The 19,338-nt window shown below is 40.9% G+C and overlaps 2 protein-coding genes across 4 annotated transcripts; one reads left to right on the plus strand and one right to left on the minus strand.

Annotated features, from left to right (window-relative positions):
* The first annotated feature begins 76 nt into the window (after positions 1–76).
* Positions 77–14,358, plus strand: hmmr (hyaluronan-mediated motility receptor (RHAMM)). Of its 2 annotated transcripts, XM_061788289.1 has the most exons (19): positions 77–282; positions 1,897–1,995; positions 2,093–2,163; positions 2,272–2,334; positions 2,779–2,967; positions 3,097–3,183; positions 3,717–3,828; positions 3,917–3,973; positions 4,912–4,985; positions 5,055–5,125; positions 5,206–5,573; positions 5,653–5,801; positions 5,944–6,158; positions 9,366–9,512; positions 9,620–10,345; positions 10,420–10,492; positions 10,789–10,965; positions 13,688–13,850; positions 13,950–14,358. In XM_061788289.1, exons 1-19 carry the CDS (start codon positions 237–239, stop codon positions 13,976–13,978), a joined length of 2,916 nt encoding a protein of 971 aa, XP_061644273.1. In that variant the 5' UTR covers positions 77–236; the 3' UTR covers positions 13,979–14,358. The 2 variants fall into 2 exon arrangements, with proteins under 2 accessions (XP_061644273.1, XP_061644274.1); XM_061788290.1 differs by lacking the exon at positions 3,097–3,183.
* A 6-nt stretch (positions 14,359–14,364) lies between these two features.
* Positions 14,365–19,223, minus strand: LOC133485005 (insulin-like). Of its 2 annotated transcripts, none has more exons than XM_061788292.1 (3): positions 18,961–19,223; positions 15,871–16,086; positions 14,365–14,782 (listed from the first exon to the last, which is right to left on the minus strand). In XM_061788292.1, the coding sequence occupies exons 2-3, from the start codon at positions 16,058–16,060 to the stop codon at positions 14,637–14,639; spliced, it is 336 nt and encodes a 111-aa protein (XP_061644276.1). In that variant the 5' UTR covers positions 16,061–16,086; positions 18,961–19,223; the 3' UTR covers positions 14,365–14,636. The 2 variants fall into 2 exon arrangements, with proteins under 2 accessions (XP_061644276.1, XP_061644275.1); XM_061788291.1 differs by having other exon boundaries at positions 15,871–16,071; positions 18,961–19,210.
* Positions 19,224–19,338: the final 115 nt, after the last annotated feature.

Here is a 19,338-nt window from a genome sequence, read left to right on the forward strand (position 1 = left end):
TATATTTTGGTGAACAATATGCATTTTGAATACTTAAAATACCACTACACGTAGTTTGCGTGACGTCCACAGACACTCGACAGTCATTGGTCACATACCCGGAAATGCGTACATGACGTAAATTTGAAATTTCAGCGCTGAAACGTCTGTGGCTGTAACTAGCGTCGTGATTTACTCTACAGGCTGCAGCATTTTCTAAACCACTGGCGGAAAAAAAATCTAACTGTGGATTCGAAATGTCTTTCTCAAGAGCCCCTTTGAAAAGGTTCAACGAAGCTGTTGGTAAGTAAAACGAGAAGCGCGTTTCAAATGCGGTCAAAGCTACGTCTGTGCTCCCACCACCCGATACGGATTTACCAGGTACTATACTAGCTGACACAACAGTATGGTCATTTCAAAATTGGAATGACCTAACTCAAAAACAGTACTAAACAATATAAATCATTAATAGTAGGGATGGATGCACTACGTGCTACCTGTGTTAGCTGTTATGCTAACTATCCTAGAACATATTTTTTTTTAATTGCAATTGCATAAAATACAAAGACTATGGCTTTTGTCACTATGAAATGTAAGTAGGGTCGGGAACATTTAAAAAAATGTAAAAGAAAATTGGTTAGAGCTGTTCGCATAGCATATATTTTTCAGTTATACAATAAGTCAGGGCTTTCGAGAAAGAAACAAAATCATTGCAAAAAGTGGGCAATGTGGGTTTCACTTTTAAAACTTTGCATTTTTTTGCGAGAAAGAGAATTTTATTTACCAAATATTCATTATTTGTATTGCACATAATGAGACCAAAGGAAATGTTTTCAAGAGAAAAATGTCGAGATGTCTCGACCTCATGCAGCTGCTGTGCCAGCCCTGACTGAAAATGTCTTTGTTGGAAAACCTTCGGATATGGGACATGAGTGGATAAGAAATGCTATTTAAAAAAATAAATAAAAAAGTTCTAATTACCTTGTTTGGAATCTTGACACCACTAAAATTATGGGTTCCAACCAAAAGAAGCAGAAGACGGGACTATTCTAGAACAAACTTGGCTGTTGTGTAATTAAAAAAACTAAAAACACTGATATTAATACTCATGTGTATTCTGTATTTGTATGTCATTTTCTGACATGAGCAACTGGATTGCGTTGGTTTCAAAACCATCTAAAATACTGTGTTTCTGCTATAAAACGAAATGTTTGAACAAATACAAGGAAGATGAATGTATGTACGTCATATTAAAAAAGCTTATTTAAAACACATTTTGTTAAAGGGAGGACGGGCGGCATGTTAGCACATCCGCTTCACAGTTCAGAGGTTGTCTGTTCGAACCCGGTTCCAGCCGCCTTCCTGTGCGGAGTTTGCATGTTCTCCTTTGCTTGCTTGGGTCTTCTCCGCGTACTCTGGCATCCTCCCACATTACAAAATCATGCATGTTAGGTTAATGAAGGACTCTGCATTGCCCATATGTGTGAATGTGAGTTAGAATGGTTGCTTTTTGTGCCCAGCAATTAGCTGGTTAACAGTCCAGGCTCTATCCTGCCTCTCGCCCGAAGTCAGCCAGGTTAGGCTCCAGCTCACCTGTGACCCAAATGAGGATAAGTGGTATAGAAAATGGATCTCCAGTAAGTTGGTAATCGAGAGGCAAGAGAATTTTTTTAGGAGGTACTCAAGAGCTATTATTTATTTCAAATATTTCTGAATCACTTTTACTACGGTTCCTGTTACCGGTACATGTTGTCTAAAGACAACTCTAGTTTATATAGAAAGTACATATTTCTGTATTTTGTGCATAGATTTAAAATTTCATGGGGTGACAGAACATTCCTTTCAAATCTGGAATTACAAAAAGCACAATAACACTTAAGTGCTTTGGTTTATGAAAATCTACTTTATCCATAAAAGGTTGCACCCCTGCACCAGGCATCTACGACATCAAACCTGGAGAACTGAAGGGAGCTGCATCCTTTGATAAATCGGATCGGTTCAAAGATGCTAAAGCGGGTTGGTAACATCTTACTGCATTGATAGACACAAACCTGCACTGAACTAATGAAATGATGGTGTAACATAGTTGTTTTCATCAACGGTGTGTGTTCAGTGCCCCCATCATCACCCTCACGAATTACACTGATGTCTCCAGTCAGAAGAACAATATCATTTGATGGACTGGTAAGTTACAGTTTACAGTAGAATATACATTTATATAAAGTACTGTATACAATATAGATACATTTTTGGTCCATATCATTATCTCATCATTTTAAATGTATCTTACAGGTTGAGGGGTCAAGTACAAAAAATGCCTTGGAAATGAAACAACGACGACTATTGGAGAAAGAGGTGCACTTTATTCAAACAATATTTGGACAATGAATAACTACCATGAGTCAGAATTACTGCAATGTAATGAACAATAATAGAAAAAGAAGGCTATTCTTCAACTTTCAGTAGCTGAGCTTTATTCTCACGTGTAGTTAGGTGTTTTGGTTTGTTTATTTAGCACAATTTAAAAACGGTGCAAGGAGGGAATCAAGCTGAGAGGGCTTGTACAGGGTTCCATTCCCTTCGGAAAATCAAAGAAAATATACTGTCAACAAAAACAACATGTAAAGAACACAAGGATATAGAATAGGAATTTCATGACAATGAGAGAGGGGAAAATAAGTAAAACAACTAATGTGAAGACTCAGGACAAGATTAAATGTATTTTCAAAAACTCTTTAAAGGTGGTCTAAGGTGATATTGATCTCATCAATAGATCCGATATTGATTTCATCCTTGCAGATCCGCTCACTGGTCCAGCAGCGTGCGGAGCAGGATCGACGGTTGCTCTCCCTTGAGGAGGACCTAAAAAAGGTGGAGGCCAAGCTGTTGGCAGCAGTCAGGGAAAAGACCGGCCTGACTGCCAGCATCACCACCCTTGAAAGACAGAAAGCTGAACTAAATAAAGTTAATGAGTTCTTAAAAAACAAGGTTTGTTCAGCCTAGATTGCGGTGTGAATTTAAAACTATTCTCGAAATTGTCACATCATTTAGGATAGGTTTTCGAGCTTATATGTGCTGCTTATATGTGAGAGTGTTAGTGAGTACGTTTTCTCCTAGGTTTCAGCTGATCTAACAAAAAAGAGGATCAATTCACTTACAATGGAGTTAATGGAAGCCAGGAACAAATTGGACAGCAAAAATAAGGTGTGAATTTGGTATACCCACTCCTCTCATTACAACAGTTTTCATTACCATTCTTTATTGCCTTAAAGGTTCCCCTTCCATCACTTTTACATTGTATTTTTATCGCCTTTGATGTCGTTTGTAAGATGATTTGGGTTGGAACTGCGCGAAATGTATTTTTTGTCCCGTTCGGCTGTCAGGTCATGCAGAATGTAGGATCTGTATCCCTTTTATGCCGGAACAGTTTTACTGTGTCACAGTGGAGTTTTTAAGATGCCACTGTGGTTTCTTAGTGTTATAATGGATATTTATTGAGAATCAGAGTCGATCAGTCAAACAGAACAAAGTTTCTAGAGGGGAGTCAGAAAAGAAGACAAAAGACAAAGCATTAACTGTAAATTTTTGCATGCACAATGACTGACAGAACTGTCCTGTAATTGCTGTGCCTGCACCGCGGTGGCTGAGGACTGTTTCATAAGATATTCGTAGCTAATGAATATAGTTTCATTTTTCAGCCAAATTTTCAGATCTCTGCTCTTTATTTCTGAGTGCAGGAGCTAAGTGTTCTTGAGGTCAGCACCAACGGTCACCTCAAGGTGTTAGAAATGGATCTCAGAGCTAGCAAGGATACTGTCAAAGCCTTAACAGACAGAAATAATGACTTGGGTATGGACGAACAAAAACAAGATCACATAACCACGTTTTCCTCAAATGTTAGGTATGTTCATTTTTGTGTTATTTTTGTATTTTACAGAGGAGCTGATGAATACCCAAAATGAGGAGTTGGAACAACAGAATGACAGGTTAATTGGTGAGTTGATCCCTAGTGCAGGCTCTACGCTAGATAACCTTTTGAAGCCTATATACAAGGAATGTAACAATATCTAAATCTCAGTTCAGTTTTATGACCATATTAATCTCACGTTACGATAATTTTTGCGATATCATGGGGAAGCTCACGGTATTGCAGGAAGACTCGATGTACAGGTGGGACGAAGAGGCGCCCGCAGCAGAACTAAAAGCTCTCTTTTTCTTGCTGCCCAAGCCCTTGATAGGGTTTAGTGGTTACTGGTTTCTTTGGGTTTGGGTTTTGGGTTGCGCCGTGCTCCAGATAGAAGTTCATAGATAAGTAGGTAGGTAGGAAGACAGATAGACTGATTGGTTGATTTAAATTTTAAACAATTTTAAACAATTGCTTAGTTGCATGAGGAAAGATGTTCATCCTGATTTTAATTTGTTTTATTTTAAAGCCTCATTTTATATACTTGGCGATTTTTGTAATCATTCAAATTCTTCTCTGTGGTGTGTCAAATTCAGAAGACATTTGTTGTGCTTTACAGGGACTTTAACATAATGAGATGAGTACTGTATCAAATTTGTATAATTATAATTTAGCTGGGATAGGCTCCAGCACTCCCGTGACTAGTGAGGATAAGCGGCGCAGAAAATGGATGGATGGACGGATAATATTTTACTATAACAAAGATAATAACACTCTACTATTTTTACTCAGATGTAATTGCACTGTAATAACTGAAAAGTATTTTTAACACCTTGGTTACTTTGCATTACATTTATATCTATTCATGCAGTACATGCATGCAGTATATTGTTAAATGAGTGCCTTTTAAAAAACAACAACTGAGCATTCCCTTATTGTAAAAGCATTTTTGATCGAGCAATTGGATCACATTTGATTGAACAGACCTTTCCCTTTTGCCTTCCTTGCAATATTGTATTATTTTCCAGCTGAGATACTGGAGCTAAAAGCGGAGATCAAGGTTGTACAGGGATATCTGGATACATCCAATGATCAGATTCAGGTCAGCATAAAACTGAAAATTTGTACGTTGATCCATTCTAGGCATTATTTAACAGATTTGTTTTTGTAGGATCTCCGCTTAAAGCTTCAAGAGACAACACAACAGGACATTGTCTCTAACTCCAAGCTGCAGAACCTGAAGTAAGTAAAATTGTACTAGTTCCCTGATAGGGTGTCAAAGGAAAAGATCAAAGCTGCTTTATCTGTTGGGTGTTCTGCAGACACCTAGCGCAGGAACTAGAGCAGAGCAACAGCAAGCTTGAAAGCACTGAAGTTGCTCTGAGGCAAAAAGAGGAGGAAGTGCTGAAATATCAGCATGAGATGCAGGCCTCACAGGAGGCTTTATCAGAAGCGAAGAGGAAGTTGAAGAGCCAAGAGTTGGAGCTTGAGGCATCCCAAAAATCAGTGAGTGTCTTGGAGACACAAGTTAAGTTCATCAACGGAGAAGTCCAGGACTCTCGAGGAAAAGTTGGTCAGCAGGAGGCTGAGCTGGCTCTTCTACGGGAGGCGCTACAGACTACGGAGAGAAAGATGGATGAAAGAAAGGCACATCTTGAACAAATGTGTCTTTTTTCGGCAGAAGAGAAAAGTATGCTCCCCAACCAATATCAGAAAAAACAAGAACAATAAAATAGAATTTTGAAATTTTCTATTTTGTTTGTTTTTAGACAAAATTCAAGAGGATGGCTTCAGAAAAGTGGAGGAGTTAACCACAGAGCTCAAACTGCTGAAGGACACTAACAGAGATGAGAGAGAGACACAGATTCAGCTCCAGCATGAGCATGCTTCTTTCATTGAGGAACTGGAGAAAGAAAGGGTTATTCTTTTTTTTTAGTTTTTTTTAAACTTTCTTTCCTGCATGGCATTTCCTATCCCTTTTTAAATCACTCCGATGTATTAGTGATGTGTCGAATGTCTTTTCTGAAGCTCATCGTTCTTTGCCTATTTTAACTCCACAGGCTCTGGTAAACTCTTTGACTGTGCTGCTGGAACAAGAGAGGCAGGAGTCAGAGGAGTGCCAAAGTAAACTGTATGAGGAGATGGAGGAGGTGCTGGGAGAGCTGGCTCTCATGGAGGAACAGGAGCAAAGACGAGGTGAAGCGAGGGAGCAGAGTCAAGAGAAAATTAATGCGTTGGAGAGACAACTGAGTGAAACGAGGGAACTTTTTGACCGGTGAGTTACCTAAACTCTAAACTCACAGTCAATGGAACTACAGGCGTACCTTGACTTATGAGTCAGTGCACCAACTTACCAGTGTTCCAGTTATAAGCCGTCATTGGGTTGATTCCCCCCCCCGCAACTCCCACCCCATCCCCGCTTGGGGCAAAATTTGAAGTAGAGGCCAACTTCAAATATGCCACCACTGGATGATGGCACCAAATGTCTCAAAATTTGCCTGGCATCCAATATTTTGAGTTACGAGCTCAGTCACAAACCAAAATAAACCCGTAAGTCAATGTACACTAGTACTACCCTAAAAATGAATTGTATGATTTTCGTTTAGTCAAATCACTTTCCCAAAATATTTTATCTCATCCTTATTTTTTCTTTTTGCAGTATAGTCACAAACATTAGCGCACTCCTCACATTTTGCAAGTATGAGACAGTGTCAAAATGATAACACTAGGTTCAACATACCTGCTCCCCTTTCAGACCTGATAATGCTTTTATAGCGCTTTTATAGCCACTCAAAGATACTTTACAATTGCACACATTTATTCACTCCACAGTCACAACTGGTGGTGGTAAGTTAGTTATTAAGTTGTGTAGCCGTAGCTGCCCTGGGGCAGTCTGACGGAAGCATGAGAACCTATAACACTAACAAGTCACATGACACTGGTGCAGGGAGGGAGAATGGTGAAGTGGGCCCAATTCTGACATTTTCATTTGGAGGTTTATTCACTTTTTTGCTAGCATTTGAGACATGAGTGGTTGTGTGCGGAGTTATTTTAAGGGGACAGTGCATTTACACTGTTATACAAGCTCTACACTGACAACTTTACATTGTATAAAAGTATCATTTCTTCATTCATGTCCCATGAAAAGATGTACTATGTGTATAAAATGTGAGGGCGTACTCACTTTTTTGTGATTAAAGTCAAAATCACCTGCTTCACATGCAGCGTGCCCTTTGTCTCCCTCTCATTTCTAATGCATAATTTTAGTAAACTACATTTTTCAACTCAACATGGGTTTGAATTCCAGGAATGCAGGATATTTGACATTTGCCAGCACCGACACCGCAGCTTCCAGCTAAGCAGCACATATGTTACGCAGGATAAATAACATTATTAGTGTCCCACAGGCTGGCCCATCCTTTCTCTCCCCTTATCTCCTTAATGAAGACAAATGCTCACGAAATATTGTTGACACCATGTAGCTGTAGACACCCTGCACAAAACTAATCAGGAACAGAATGTGTATTTTCATCAATGATGGAATTACTATTGTATATCAAAGTATCAGTACCTATTCTTAGTTACTGGAACATTTAAACATCACCTGTTCATTAACATCGAACGAATCTTTTAGTTGGTTTGTACTTAAATTAATTGTTTATTGTTAACAGGGCACTGAAATATTAACTAGTTCAGAATTGTAAACCCCGAATATTAGAAGCCTATAGTACACTAAAAGACTGTTTTTTTTGTTTTGTTTTGTTTTTTTTAAGTTTTGTAAGTTCACAAGTGTTTTTTTATTTGATTTTTTTAAATAAAAATGAATACACAAGCTCATTGCATTTTCTAAATAATAATTTAAAAAAATAATAATTTCCCCCAAAACATTAAATTATTCAGTGTAACAAATGCAAAAAGGCTCATAACAGAATGGTCGGTGTATTGATGAGTGAACAATGAGACTTAAAGACCCAGTAAAGTATTTTTTTTCTTTTTCTTTCTAAATACATTACATGTTTGAAGATACATGGCCCTGCCTGTGTGGAGTTTGCATGTTCTCCCCGTGCCTGCGTGGGTTTTCTCCAGGCACTCTGGTTTCCTCCCACATCCCAAAAACATGCATTAATTGGAGACTCTAAATTGCCCGTAGGCATGACTGTGAGTGCGAATGGTTGTTTGTTTGTATGTGCCCTGCGATTGGCTGGCAACCAGTTCAGGGTGTACACCACCTCCTGCCCGATGACAGCTGGGATAGGCTCCAGCACGCCCGCGATCCTAGTGAGGAGAAGCGGCTCAGAAAATGGATGGATGGATGGAAGATACATGATGAAAATGTGCAAAGACTGAGAACAATTTAGTTCTGAATTCCTGCGATATTGCATTACTCTTTTTCACTTTCTAAATTGACCGGATTTTTGGGGCGCGGCTAAAACGAGGCCAGGTGACGCAAGCAGGCCTCAGGCGAAAGTCGTCCCTCCCCAACTATATAAGTATCGAGTGCCCTTATTCTATCCAGTGGCTATTTTGTGCAATGGCCACTTTCTTATTGGTAATAACTTGGGACATTTCTACCACTACAGTATGCAGTTAGCCATCAAGCGATGCCTACAACTCGAAAAAACGCATCTTCCCTGAAGGGTAATGTGTTTTGTGTTATTTGGGCCACAGAGTCGCTGCCATGTGCCCCCCATGTGTTGTGCGTAGCGAGACAGCGGTGATCCGGACGGGTATGCCGCCTCGCTGCCAGCTCGCCAGTGGCTAGTTGGTAGCCGCTTGCAGTCCGCTTCACCGGCGTTGGGGTGCTCAAACTGGTCACTGCCGCGCCCCACGTGGGCCCTCACAATGGAGGCACTTCAGGGAAAGATAACTGTTTATTATGTGGACTAGCTCCCAAGCTAACTGGCTAGCAAGCGAACTAGCCTGCAAGCACGCCCGTATGGCGTCGGCTTGTCCAAGAAGTCGCCACCTCACTTTTTGTTTCGTGTGTGCGTCCACATAACAGCGACACATCAGGGAAAGTTAATTGACACTGCGACACTCCTTTGTGGTTTTGTGAGCCACACACACTGGCTGTGTGAGCCGTAAAGAGGCACAGGCATGTATGTGATTGACAGCTGCAGGTTCCACGGAGCGCACTCTACAAACACACCCACAGAGTCCTGCAGCTGGAGGGTGGCCTCTATTTTTTTATGATTTTGCAACCTTATATAGGTACAGATTTGTGTTTCAAATTTACAATACATTTTTTGGGTCAGTTTACTGTGTCTTCAACTTATCAAAGCTTGTTCTTTTTAGTCAGAGCAGCGACGTGTTTATGTTGAAAGCGGAGCATTCTACGGCCAGGCGAGAATGCCAGGAAGCGCACGCAAGCTCACTGAACAAAATGGGAGCGAAGTCTATCGACCTGGAAGGGTTGTCAAATGTGTTGTTATGCGTTACATTGCAGTTCTCTGAGAGTTTTCGATTCTGTCATCTGGTGAAGCACCAAACAGGCTCTGAGGGAAGCCGATAAGAGCAGGAAAAAACTGGAAGAGGAGATGAACGGAATGACCCAGCAGCTGGAGGAGGAGATGGACGAAGTGATTCAACAAAAAGATGAGGAGTACCGAATGAGACGGGAGAATGCAGGGTTTGCTCCTTACTAGTATTAGTCTTTTAAAAAAAAATTCTAGTTTCCTTTTTGGTGTGTTTAAAAAAAAAAAAAAAAAAAAAGTTTAATCTCTTATCTTGATTTAGAGTTTTGCAGGAGGTGCAGGCTCGCCTTGCTCAAAAAGTTCAGGAGATACAGGCTTTGGAGGCCAGCCATGCTGTGAGAATCTGTCAGTTAGAGCAGGAGCGACTGCGCCAGACAAAAGACAAGGAAGATGCACTGAGCAAAGTAGAAGAGCAGAAAGGGCAGGAAGTTGCTGAGCTTCACCATCAGGAACAAATGGCTCAGAAACAGCTGGAGGAAGTCTGCCAGGAAAAGGTGAACATAATGGAACAAATGCTACACGAAAAAGGGGAGAAAATTAAATATCAAGCAGCGCTTGAGGCAGAAAGGGCAGCACTGGAGGCTGAAACGAAAGACCACCAACAGCTCAGGTCAGAGGTTCTCAGACTACAGACTGAGCTTAATAGCTTGCGTGAGGAAAGAAGTCGACTCGTGTCTCAAGTTGAACTGCCAGACCAATCAGAGCAGGGACTTCAGCATCGAGTGGAGGTGGCAGATAGAGAGAAGACGGGGCTTCAAGCTCGCTTGGATGAAGTTCAGCTAGAGTGTATAAACCTTCAGACACACACAGCCCTCACAGAGGAGAAGGTAGAGGGTCTGCTGTACAAAATGGAACAACAACAACATGAGCGACACGCTCTACAGCACCAGGTCAAGGCGCTGACTCAGGAGAAGGTCACACTGCAGTGGGAGATGGACGAGCAGGGGCAGAAACTCCAGAACCAAATAATGGAAGCACAGGAGAAGAGGTAAGCAACTTTTATTTTAATGAATGCATGAATTTACTTACACATTGCAAAAAAAAAAATCCTTTCTTTCGTAGCTCCTCAAGCGCCGAAACAGAACACTGGAGGACAAAGTATGAGGAGCTGTTTGCTAAGGTCAAACCCTTTGAGGTTAGTCTTTTCCAAACCAGTTAAACCAAACAAGCCTTTCTGTGTAGATATACAACCAACGTATTGTAGCTGGTAAGAAGGGGTCTTGAGCTTTAATGCCTACACATTTATTAATATGAAAAAAATATTTAGTGTTGTGAAGTGTAGGTGGCTGGTTGCATTGAGTTCTTGAGTACATTTCTGGATAACCACACAGTGGAGAATTAGTAGCTATAAAAGATGCTAAAACTTGCCCAAATTATGAGACTTTATTTCATCATACCGCTTTTAATATTCTTATTTTGTGGCACCTCCAGGAGCAGTTGAATTACTTTGCTGCTGAGCGAAATGCACTCATCAATGAAAATGGAGCAAACCAGGAGGAGCTAACCAAGCTGTCAGATGCTTACGCTCATCTGCTGGGTCACCAGAACCAGAAGCAGAAGATTAAACATGTAATGAAGCTGAAAGATGAGAATTTTGACTTGAAACAGGTAATATAACTGGGCAGCAGCCTTCCAACACATCACTTGGAGTGTTGGGAGCTTAATGTGTTTTCTAATCAAGGAAAACAAGTATTGCCCCCCTTCTCAAATTCTTATTATTGCATAGTTTCTCCACTTTGTTTAAGATCATCAAACAAATGTGAATAGATAAAAATAACCCAAGTGGCCTTAAAATGCTGCTTTTAAATAATTTCATTTATTAAGGAAACCTGTGGTTCGCTGGAAGCTTTAGAAATGCCTTTTGTTACCTCTTCCAGACTAATACATGTCAATTACTTCTCGACTGTTCTGGAATTTCTTTGGATCATGTCATTTTGTTGTAGCTTCTTTACATCTTCTGTCCGACTTGATTTTTGTCAGGGACAGATTCTTTTCTTAAGCGATTTCTTGATTAAACAGGTCTGGAGGGAATCATGGCTTGGGCGGGATCAATGAAAATTAACAAAAAGTCATGATTAGCCGCAATTAATTCATGAATTAACAAGGGGCATAGATCTAACCTAATATAATGATCCAGCCTGTCTGTGATTATCAGGCAGAGGTCCACCATAGAGCGTGAACAATTCTATCGAACATTCCAAATTTAGGCACTGCAAGTAAAAGACCTACCCAACAATTTCGGCAGATGTCAGGCTCATACTGCATTAGCAGCTCTGAGACATAAACAGGAGCGTGACTGTTTAGTGCTTTAAAAACGATCAGAAGTATATTCACATCAGTTCTAATTCTGTCAGGTAGCCAGGGAAGGGCAGAAAGAGGTGGTGTGAACATGTCGTTAGTAGAGGGTTGAAGTTTAGCGGCAGCATTTTAAATGTACTGTGCATGTTGGTGCAATGCCGTAATCTAACCAAAATGAAATAAAAGTAAGGCTGACCGTTTTGAGGCAAGGCAAAAGACTTGATTTTAGTACGCTGCCTGAGTTGTGTCAAGCAGGACTGAATGGCTTTGACCACCTCAAAAGGGAACAGTCGTTTGGCGTTAGCCAGGACTAAGTGATGATATAGATGTCAGACAGTGCTACTAGTCATAATGAAATTTTGACAAAATAACTGAAGCAAGCATTAAAGAATCCTTATTCCATGCACTGCCACTTCCACGCATACCTGTCCAGCTTGCTACAGATGCGGGTCCTCACAATGGAGACACTCCAGGGAAAGAAGTTTATTTTGTGCGCTAGCTCACAGGCTAATGAGCCAGCAAGCTCGCGAGTAGGGCAATAAGTCTCCCCCTCACTTGGTTTTTGTATTGTGTGTGCGTCCGCATAACAGCGAAGCCTCAGGGGAAGTTAACTGCTTACTAGACACAGCAACAGTCAGCTCGTGACTGTGTGGGCCACACAGAGCCACAGATGTACTTAATTGACAGCTGAAGGTTCCGCGAGGCACATTCCTGCAGCTGGAGGGCGGGCTTTATTTTGCATGATTTTGGAGCCTTATTTTGTATACTAAGCAATTTATTTTTTTGCATTCATTCAAATTTGGCAGACTTGTGAACAACACTCTTCTCCAATGTGGTCTGTCAAATTACTTTAATGAAACCAAATTTATCTGATTGTATGGACAAACCTGCAGAGACAATATTAATGATGGTGAGGTTCTTTTGGTGTGAAGAGTGAGCGCAAAGAGTTTTATACGTATGGGGCATAACTTCTTTGTTCCATTTTTGTCTGTTGTTGGAGTCAAAATTACTAATAAGACCATTTTCTGTGGCTGTAGTAAAATTCTCCATCCAGTTGTGCAGGTTAAAGAGAAGAGTAACGGTTTCTTAGCTTTTTGTTATAACTAAAAGGGAAGCAAATAGTACATATTTGCTTCCCAGGCTTTCCACAGTGGAGGCTCAGGATTGTAGTTCATAATGTGGTTTAGTGGATTGCATGCCCATGATGTCATTGGTATGAACGCATGCTATAACAGTGTAACTGGATGGATGGAGGAGGCAAACTGCTAACTTAATTAGAAAGCCAATAGCTAGAAAACCACGCAAGGGACCTACAGTAGAACAGTCACCTGCGAAAAGCTTTTCCAATGCGGAACAGCTAGTGAGATGTCCGGTAGTAGGTTTCAAATACGGAAGAGGTGGTCAGTTCTCGGAGCAAATTGTAGCTCTTGAATTTGTAAATTTAGATTTTGCTATTCCTCTAGCAATGTGGCAATACTATAAAACACTTTTCATAAGATAATAAAAATATCAAGGTTATAGATTATTATGCAATCAGACAAATGTATTAATGATTATGTGTATTTGAGGCATCTAGGCTGCGTAATTGATTCGATGGTCATTAATTATGTGCTAAAGCAGTTGAGGCATTTATCGCACAACTTGGCTGCTACCAAAGGTACTGCTGATTCAGTCTCGACTAGTTGAACATGATCATCAGCTATAGGAAGTTGAGCACAACTCCCCCAGGATACCATAAATGTCAATACAGCAGTGGCATCAAAACAGAATATTGAGAGATTCACCTATCAGGTTAAAAAAAGTTTAGAAAAAATCTATAATTAATAATTTGCACCATAGTTGAGCAAGGAACTAGCAAATGCATGTCCCTAATGGTATACATGTTAACGTACTTAATGCTCAATGAATGTAAGTGTACTGGAAATTATCTTTTGAACACATTGGAAACCTTGAGAATTTGATGTTTGTACAATGGCTTGTACTCTATGTCCAATCCTTTGAGTTTTCTCTGCGTGTGTCTGTGTTTTTGTAGGAGGTACTGAAGCTTCGGTCCCAGTTGAGCCGTCAGAAGAGTGATCTGAATTACCTCAAGTCAAAGCTCCCCGGTGATTCTCAGCGCAGGTTTGATCCCAGTAAAGCGTTCCAACACAATAAGGAGAACAGGCAGAATGAGACTGCAACACCTTTGAAAGAAGGTGAGCAGCCAATGGCTTGTCTTCGGTTTTCACAAAGATTCAATGATAAAATGTGGAAACGGATAAATGATTGATTTTGTTGGAATCTTTCTTTTGTAGACAATCACACAGTGAAGACATCCTACTAGTAGAGAACAGCAATGGCTGAGCTTCTTGGGTGTCGATTATTGTGAAAAAGAGTCATTTTTTTTGTAAATCTTTATTTTTCCAATAATTGACAAGTCTCATAATAATTTTTAGCATTTGTATGTTTTTATTGCCTTTGGGACAAGAAAATTCAGATTAGTCTTAGATTTCTTACAAAAGACATTTTTAGAAAGTGGGTATAAGAAATGTATTACAAGTTGTTCCTCTACTTTTGTCTAAGCCATTTAAAAAAAAGAAAGAAAAAAAAAGAAGCCTGTTTTACTGTCAGTGTCGGTAGGCAGAGCTAGTTTAGTCTGGTGTATTTTGGGGAAATATTTATATCTTGTAAATAAAGCAAATAAAAATGAATGAAGTAAACAAATATTTAGAGGTGTGGCTGAATTAATTTTTAAATCCCACTGGCCGTTACTGTTGCTAGCCAGCAGAGAGCACTGTAGGATTGCAGTTATAGATGGAAATGACGATCGAAACCTATGTTTCAGCAACATAATATCCTAACCGAGTCACATTTTTTGAGAGGAGCCTTTGGTTATGGGCCATGAAGCTTTATTCCCTGTTGTTCAAACACAGCCAGTACATCACCAAACATACACTTCAAGACCTTTTTTCACAGGTGGATCTGGATGTATAGTTAGCGAGTCAGTCGCAGTAGCCTTCCAGGTGGTAAATGCTGCATGGCTTATGACAGCACTGCTCCACGATGCCTCTCTTCACCTTGGAATCATCGCCTCCAGAAAACCTCCTCCACAGCTGCTGTTCTTGTCTGGCCCTTTTAGACAGGAACCCTTAGAGATGAACAAAGTTTCCAAAGCCGGGTTGAGTCTGCCTGCTGTGTGAACCTCAAAGTTCTTATTCGAGCATCTAGACTCATCACACTTTAATGGAGCCTTAATGGCTAGGTAATCTGATAGCTTCAATCCATTTAGTCTTGTTAGGTCCTCCTTCAGGGGAGGGGGGTTATGGTGGAGCGCCAGTTGGTTCAATCAAAGCTGTCATATCTAAACTTCAAAACAGTATTGTTTGAGGGCTGAACACTGCTTGTTTTGTGACTAAGGTAATGACGATTTTCACTGGCCACTGCATTGAATTGAGACGAGACAAGGAGGCTTTGCACACTAATAATGATTAAAAGGGGGGGGGGGGCATTTAACTCAGCCTGTTGTCCCTTTGTTAGGTGACCTGTCCTAAATTGACAATATGCTAACGATCGACTACAGACCTTTTTGTAAAAATCTCAGCCAGCCCCAACTATTTCCAGTAGCCAGCGTCACTTCTACATGCTGTCAGTTTTTTTCAATGGGATCTGGCTCGTCAACAAAAAGTTAAAGTTTCAGTGAACAAGAGGCCCTACTGCGCTGTGTTGCTCTGCCTTTGTATCAGGCTTCTACTAAGTACCACAGTGTTTTTTTTTTTTGGGGGGGGGGGTAGTTGTTTTTTCTTTTCCTTGCAGATAAGGAGAATCATTGTCAATGGATCTTTGCCCAACTGCAGGGACAACCTTAGCATTACACACAACTGGGTGTGTAACCTGTATTACTCGCAATGTTTTTTTTTTTTTCCTCCGGTTTGTCTGAGAGTGAGTTTATGAAGAATCCAGTCATTTTGTGTAGCAATAGACTGAGCAGAAATAATCGAACTGACTGAGATTGGCTAGCAATGAGTGGAGAGTGTACCCCTCCTCTCACTTAGTCAATTGTGAATAGCTGCAGTTCACCTGCGACCCTAACAAGGACAATCTGTGGATGGTCTTTAGACTGGAGACACAAACCCTCCAAGAGGATTCTTCGTTCATCTCTAACCACCAAATATCAAAGGGAAAAATCCACTCTGATTGGCTAGAATTGCACAAAAGGATGATTTTGCATGGCCTTACTGAGCAAGTTTTCCAGATCCCTCTTGTGAAGTCGTTTCGTACTGTGGAAAAAGCCCCTCTCTCCACATACGAAATACAGTGCATCCACCAAGTGGGAGCCACAGAGGTGCTGGGTAGGTACGCAGGTGATCCATGGAGTCCGAAACACCAGCAGAAACAGAATGGACAACACCCATGATGTCTTGGCCATAGAATGGAGACCTGACAAAGAAAGCACTACTTTTGATGAATTTTACACAATTATATATATTTTTTTATTAGATAACCCTTGTGTTTCCACTTGACTTTTCAGCTATTAAAATACATTTAATCTGCAGTTCTCATAACATTCTCAATGCACAAAATTTAATACAAACTCGTGTGAAAATTACCCACAAGATACAAGGTTCACATTTAATAACATCTGACCCAGATATATTGGAGTACAACGAATCTGAACATTGGTCATGGTCAGCACTTTGAAAAGCATTGTTTTATGCCGGCGGCACGGTGGACAACTGGTTAGAGCGTCAGCCTCACAGTTCTGAGGACCGGTGTTCAATCCCCAGCCCCGCCTGTGTGGAGTTTGCATGTTCTCCCCGTGCCTGCATGTGTTTTCTCCGGGCACTACGGTTTCCTCCCACATCCCAAAAACATGCATGCATTGGAGACTCTAAATTGCCCGTAGGTGTGAATGTGAGTGCGAATGGTTTGTATGTGCCCTGCGATTGGCTGGCAACCAGTTCAGGGTGTACCCCGCCTCCTGCCCGATGATAGCTGGGATAGGCTCCAAGCACGCCCGCGACCCTAGTGAGGAAAACCGGCTCAGAAAATGGATGGATGGATGTTTTATGCCTCACATCCTCTGCTACTTTAGATTAATAATATTGATTACACCCTGGCATATGCACACATAGCCACGAGGTGGTGCTGAAGCACCTGCCATTTTGCCCTGGATGAAAAAAGGCACTTTTTCTGCAGCACATTTTTTCTTCAATCATCAATATTTGGAAAAAATAAAATAAAACCCCCTCTCTGCCATCATTTTCACCCACAGTGTTTAAATATCTGACAAGTATTTATTTGAGTCATTGGCAGAATTTCCTCCAACTTTTCTAAGACTTCATTTCCAGCTGAAGAAAACATTGAAATGGATACATGGGGATAATTCGAGCCAGACTGCAGAAAAACTGGTGGCAACGATTTTCCCTTCAACAATCATGTCTTCAATCTGGACACCAGCCGCCATGGTCATAGGAGAATGGCAAGTACAGGATTTTTTATTTTCTTTACTACTGACACACTGAGGGAGCAAATGATTTAATTAATAAAGAAAAAGTCTGCTCTAACCTTAACAGTCCAGTAAAAAGCCTTATTTTTTAAAAGTAAAAATTCCAACTAAAATGTGTTCTAATCCTCAAGGTGTGGCTTTTCTTTGACCTTCTCATCTTAATGTTAATGTCAAAACATGATCCAGAAAATTTACTTGTGTTTGTATCTAGATGACCGGGTTACCTTGGTGATCAAAACGGTCTGTCTAATAGCCAGAGACCCAAATTTTGATCCACAATGCTGTGTCAGTCTCCTAACAGTTCTGTTGATAAAATAAGACCAGTTCCGCATAAAGCATAAGTTCCAATAGGCTACGACCTCCTCTCAGGCTCATTCTGACAATGTTTTTGGTCACTGAGCATGTACAAGATGCTTAACATATCTCCTACCCTGGTATGAACCTTGCAGATGGGTCAACCGGTTCAGGATTAGTAGTTCTTATCAGAGTCTAACTAAACATAGTGAACTATATACATGGAAAAAGGGAAGGAGACAGGAGACAATGGAGAGTAGAATCCACCACAAACCATTTGGACCACTGTCCTTGATCTTGCTTTTGTTGTGTTGTTTTACATCCATCCATCCATCCATTTTCTGAGCCGCTTCTCCTCACTAGGGTCGCGGGCGTGCTGGAGCCTATCCCAGCTGTCATCGGGCAGGAGGCGGGGTACACCCTGAACTGGTTGCCAGCCAATCGCAGGGCACATAGGAACGAACAACCATTCGCACTCACAGTCATGCCTACGGGCAATTTAGAGTCTGCATGTTTTTTTTGGGATGTGGGAGGAAACCGGAGTGCCCGGAGAAAACCCACGCAGGCACGGGGAGAACATGCAAACTCCACACAGCCGGGGCCGGGGATTGAACCCGGGTCCTCAGAACTGTGAGGCTGACGCTCTAACCAGTCGTCCACCGTGCCGCCTTGTTTTACATTAACTGATTATTATTTACGGCATATATCACTTTCACTCTCAGTGTTTCCCTCTAAACTTGCCTTTAAATAAGTCATTCTTGCAATCCACGCCGACAAACAATAAAATCTGGTTTACAGGAATCCTTACGATATCAGACTGAAAATTTTGAGATAATTGGTACATTAAATAAAAATGAAAAGAAATACGTAATAATTTAGTAGTAGGTAAGCAAATATTAATGTACTTCCCAACATGTCTGATTGACATTAACTGTAATTGATCATGGTCTATTGTAAAAATCAGTAAATGTACTCTTGATAAATAGCGCTTTATCTTTTCCCAGTGAGCTTAACTCAATACTTGCAGCACCTATAATAAACTCCTGTGTTCCAATATGATAATTGTAGATTCGGTCAGTCTTTCTTCAAGGTCAACCCCTAATGTAGTGTTTTGTTAATCTTTCCATTGGTGAAGAATTGATATTAGTGTTATAAATTAAATCACATTTGGGATGACTATTCCAGGTTTGAAGTTCAGCTTCTGTTTCAAGGTGAAAACATATTTAGCAGTCATTTAACAGAGCCTTTGTGGAGGTCTTATAATGTAGTGCTGATTATTGGCTTCAAAATAAATCATTTTAACAGTAATCTTTAACAATGCACCAGCGCCACGCATTACGACATTGGCAATGAGCTCTATCTGGCCCGCCACTCCTCTATCCCTGCTGGCTGTATGCCAGGCTCTTGGCACAGTGGAGCAGCTGAATAATAGATCTGCCTGTGCTGCTCATTACTTTCATCCTGATTATTATACATGTACATTTTCAAAGTTGAAATCTTGAAGGAATACAAAGAAACACGCTTACCTTTGTTTGAGGCCTCAGTACAGCGGATCAGCAAGTTGCAGATGAAAGGGGAGCAGACCTACTGGGTTATACAGGTACAGAGAACATCTCCACTTGGCTACATTTCCAAGACACAGTATCTCCTCACATGCACTTGTCCTTTGTCAGCTTTGGTGTGACACTCTGGTCCTTTTATTAACACCCTGACCTGTAGGTATGCTGATCTGCTCTTGAGTAGCACTAAGTCATTTACTCTTTATGGCCATACAGCAGAGTTCAGATAAAGTTGAAGACATCAGAGAGTGAGACCCTAGTTAGCCCCCCCCTGCTGAGTGATGGCCTGAATGACAGAGTTCACTGGGCCACAGACAAACACCATATGTCATGTTCTGATCACGT

This window comes from Phyllopteryx taeniolatus, chromosome 10, assembly GCF_024500385.1.
Source record: "Phyllopteryx taeniolatus isolate TA_2022b chromosome 10, UOR_Ptae_1.2, whole genome shotgun sequence".
Taxonomy (NCBI): domain Eukaryota; kingdom Metazoa; phylum Chordata; class Actinopteri; order Syngnathiformes; family Syngnathidae; genus Phyllopteryx; species Phyllopteryx taeniolatus.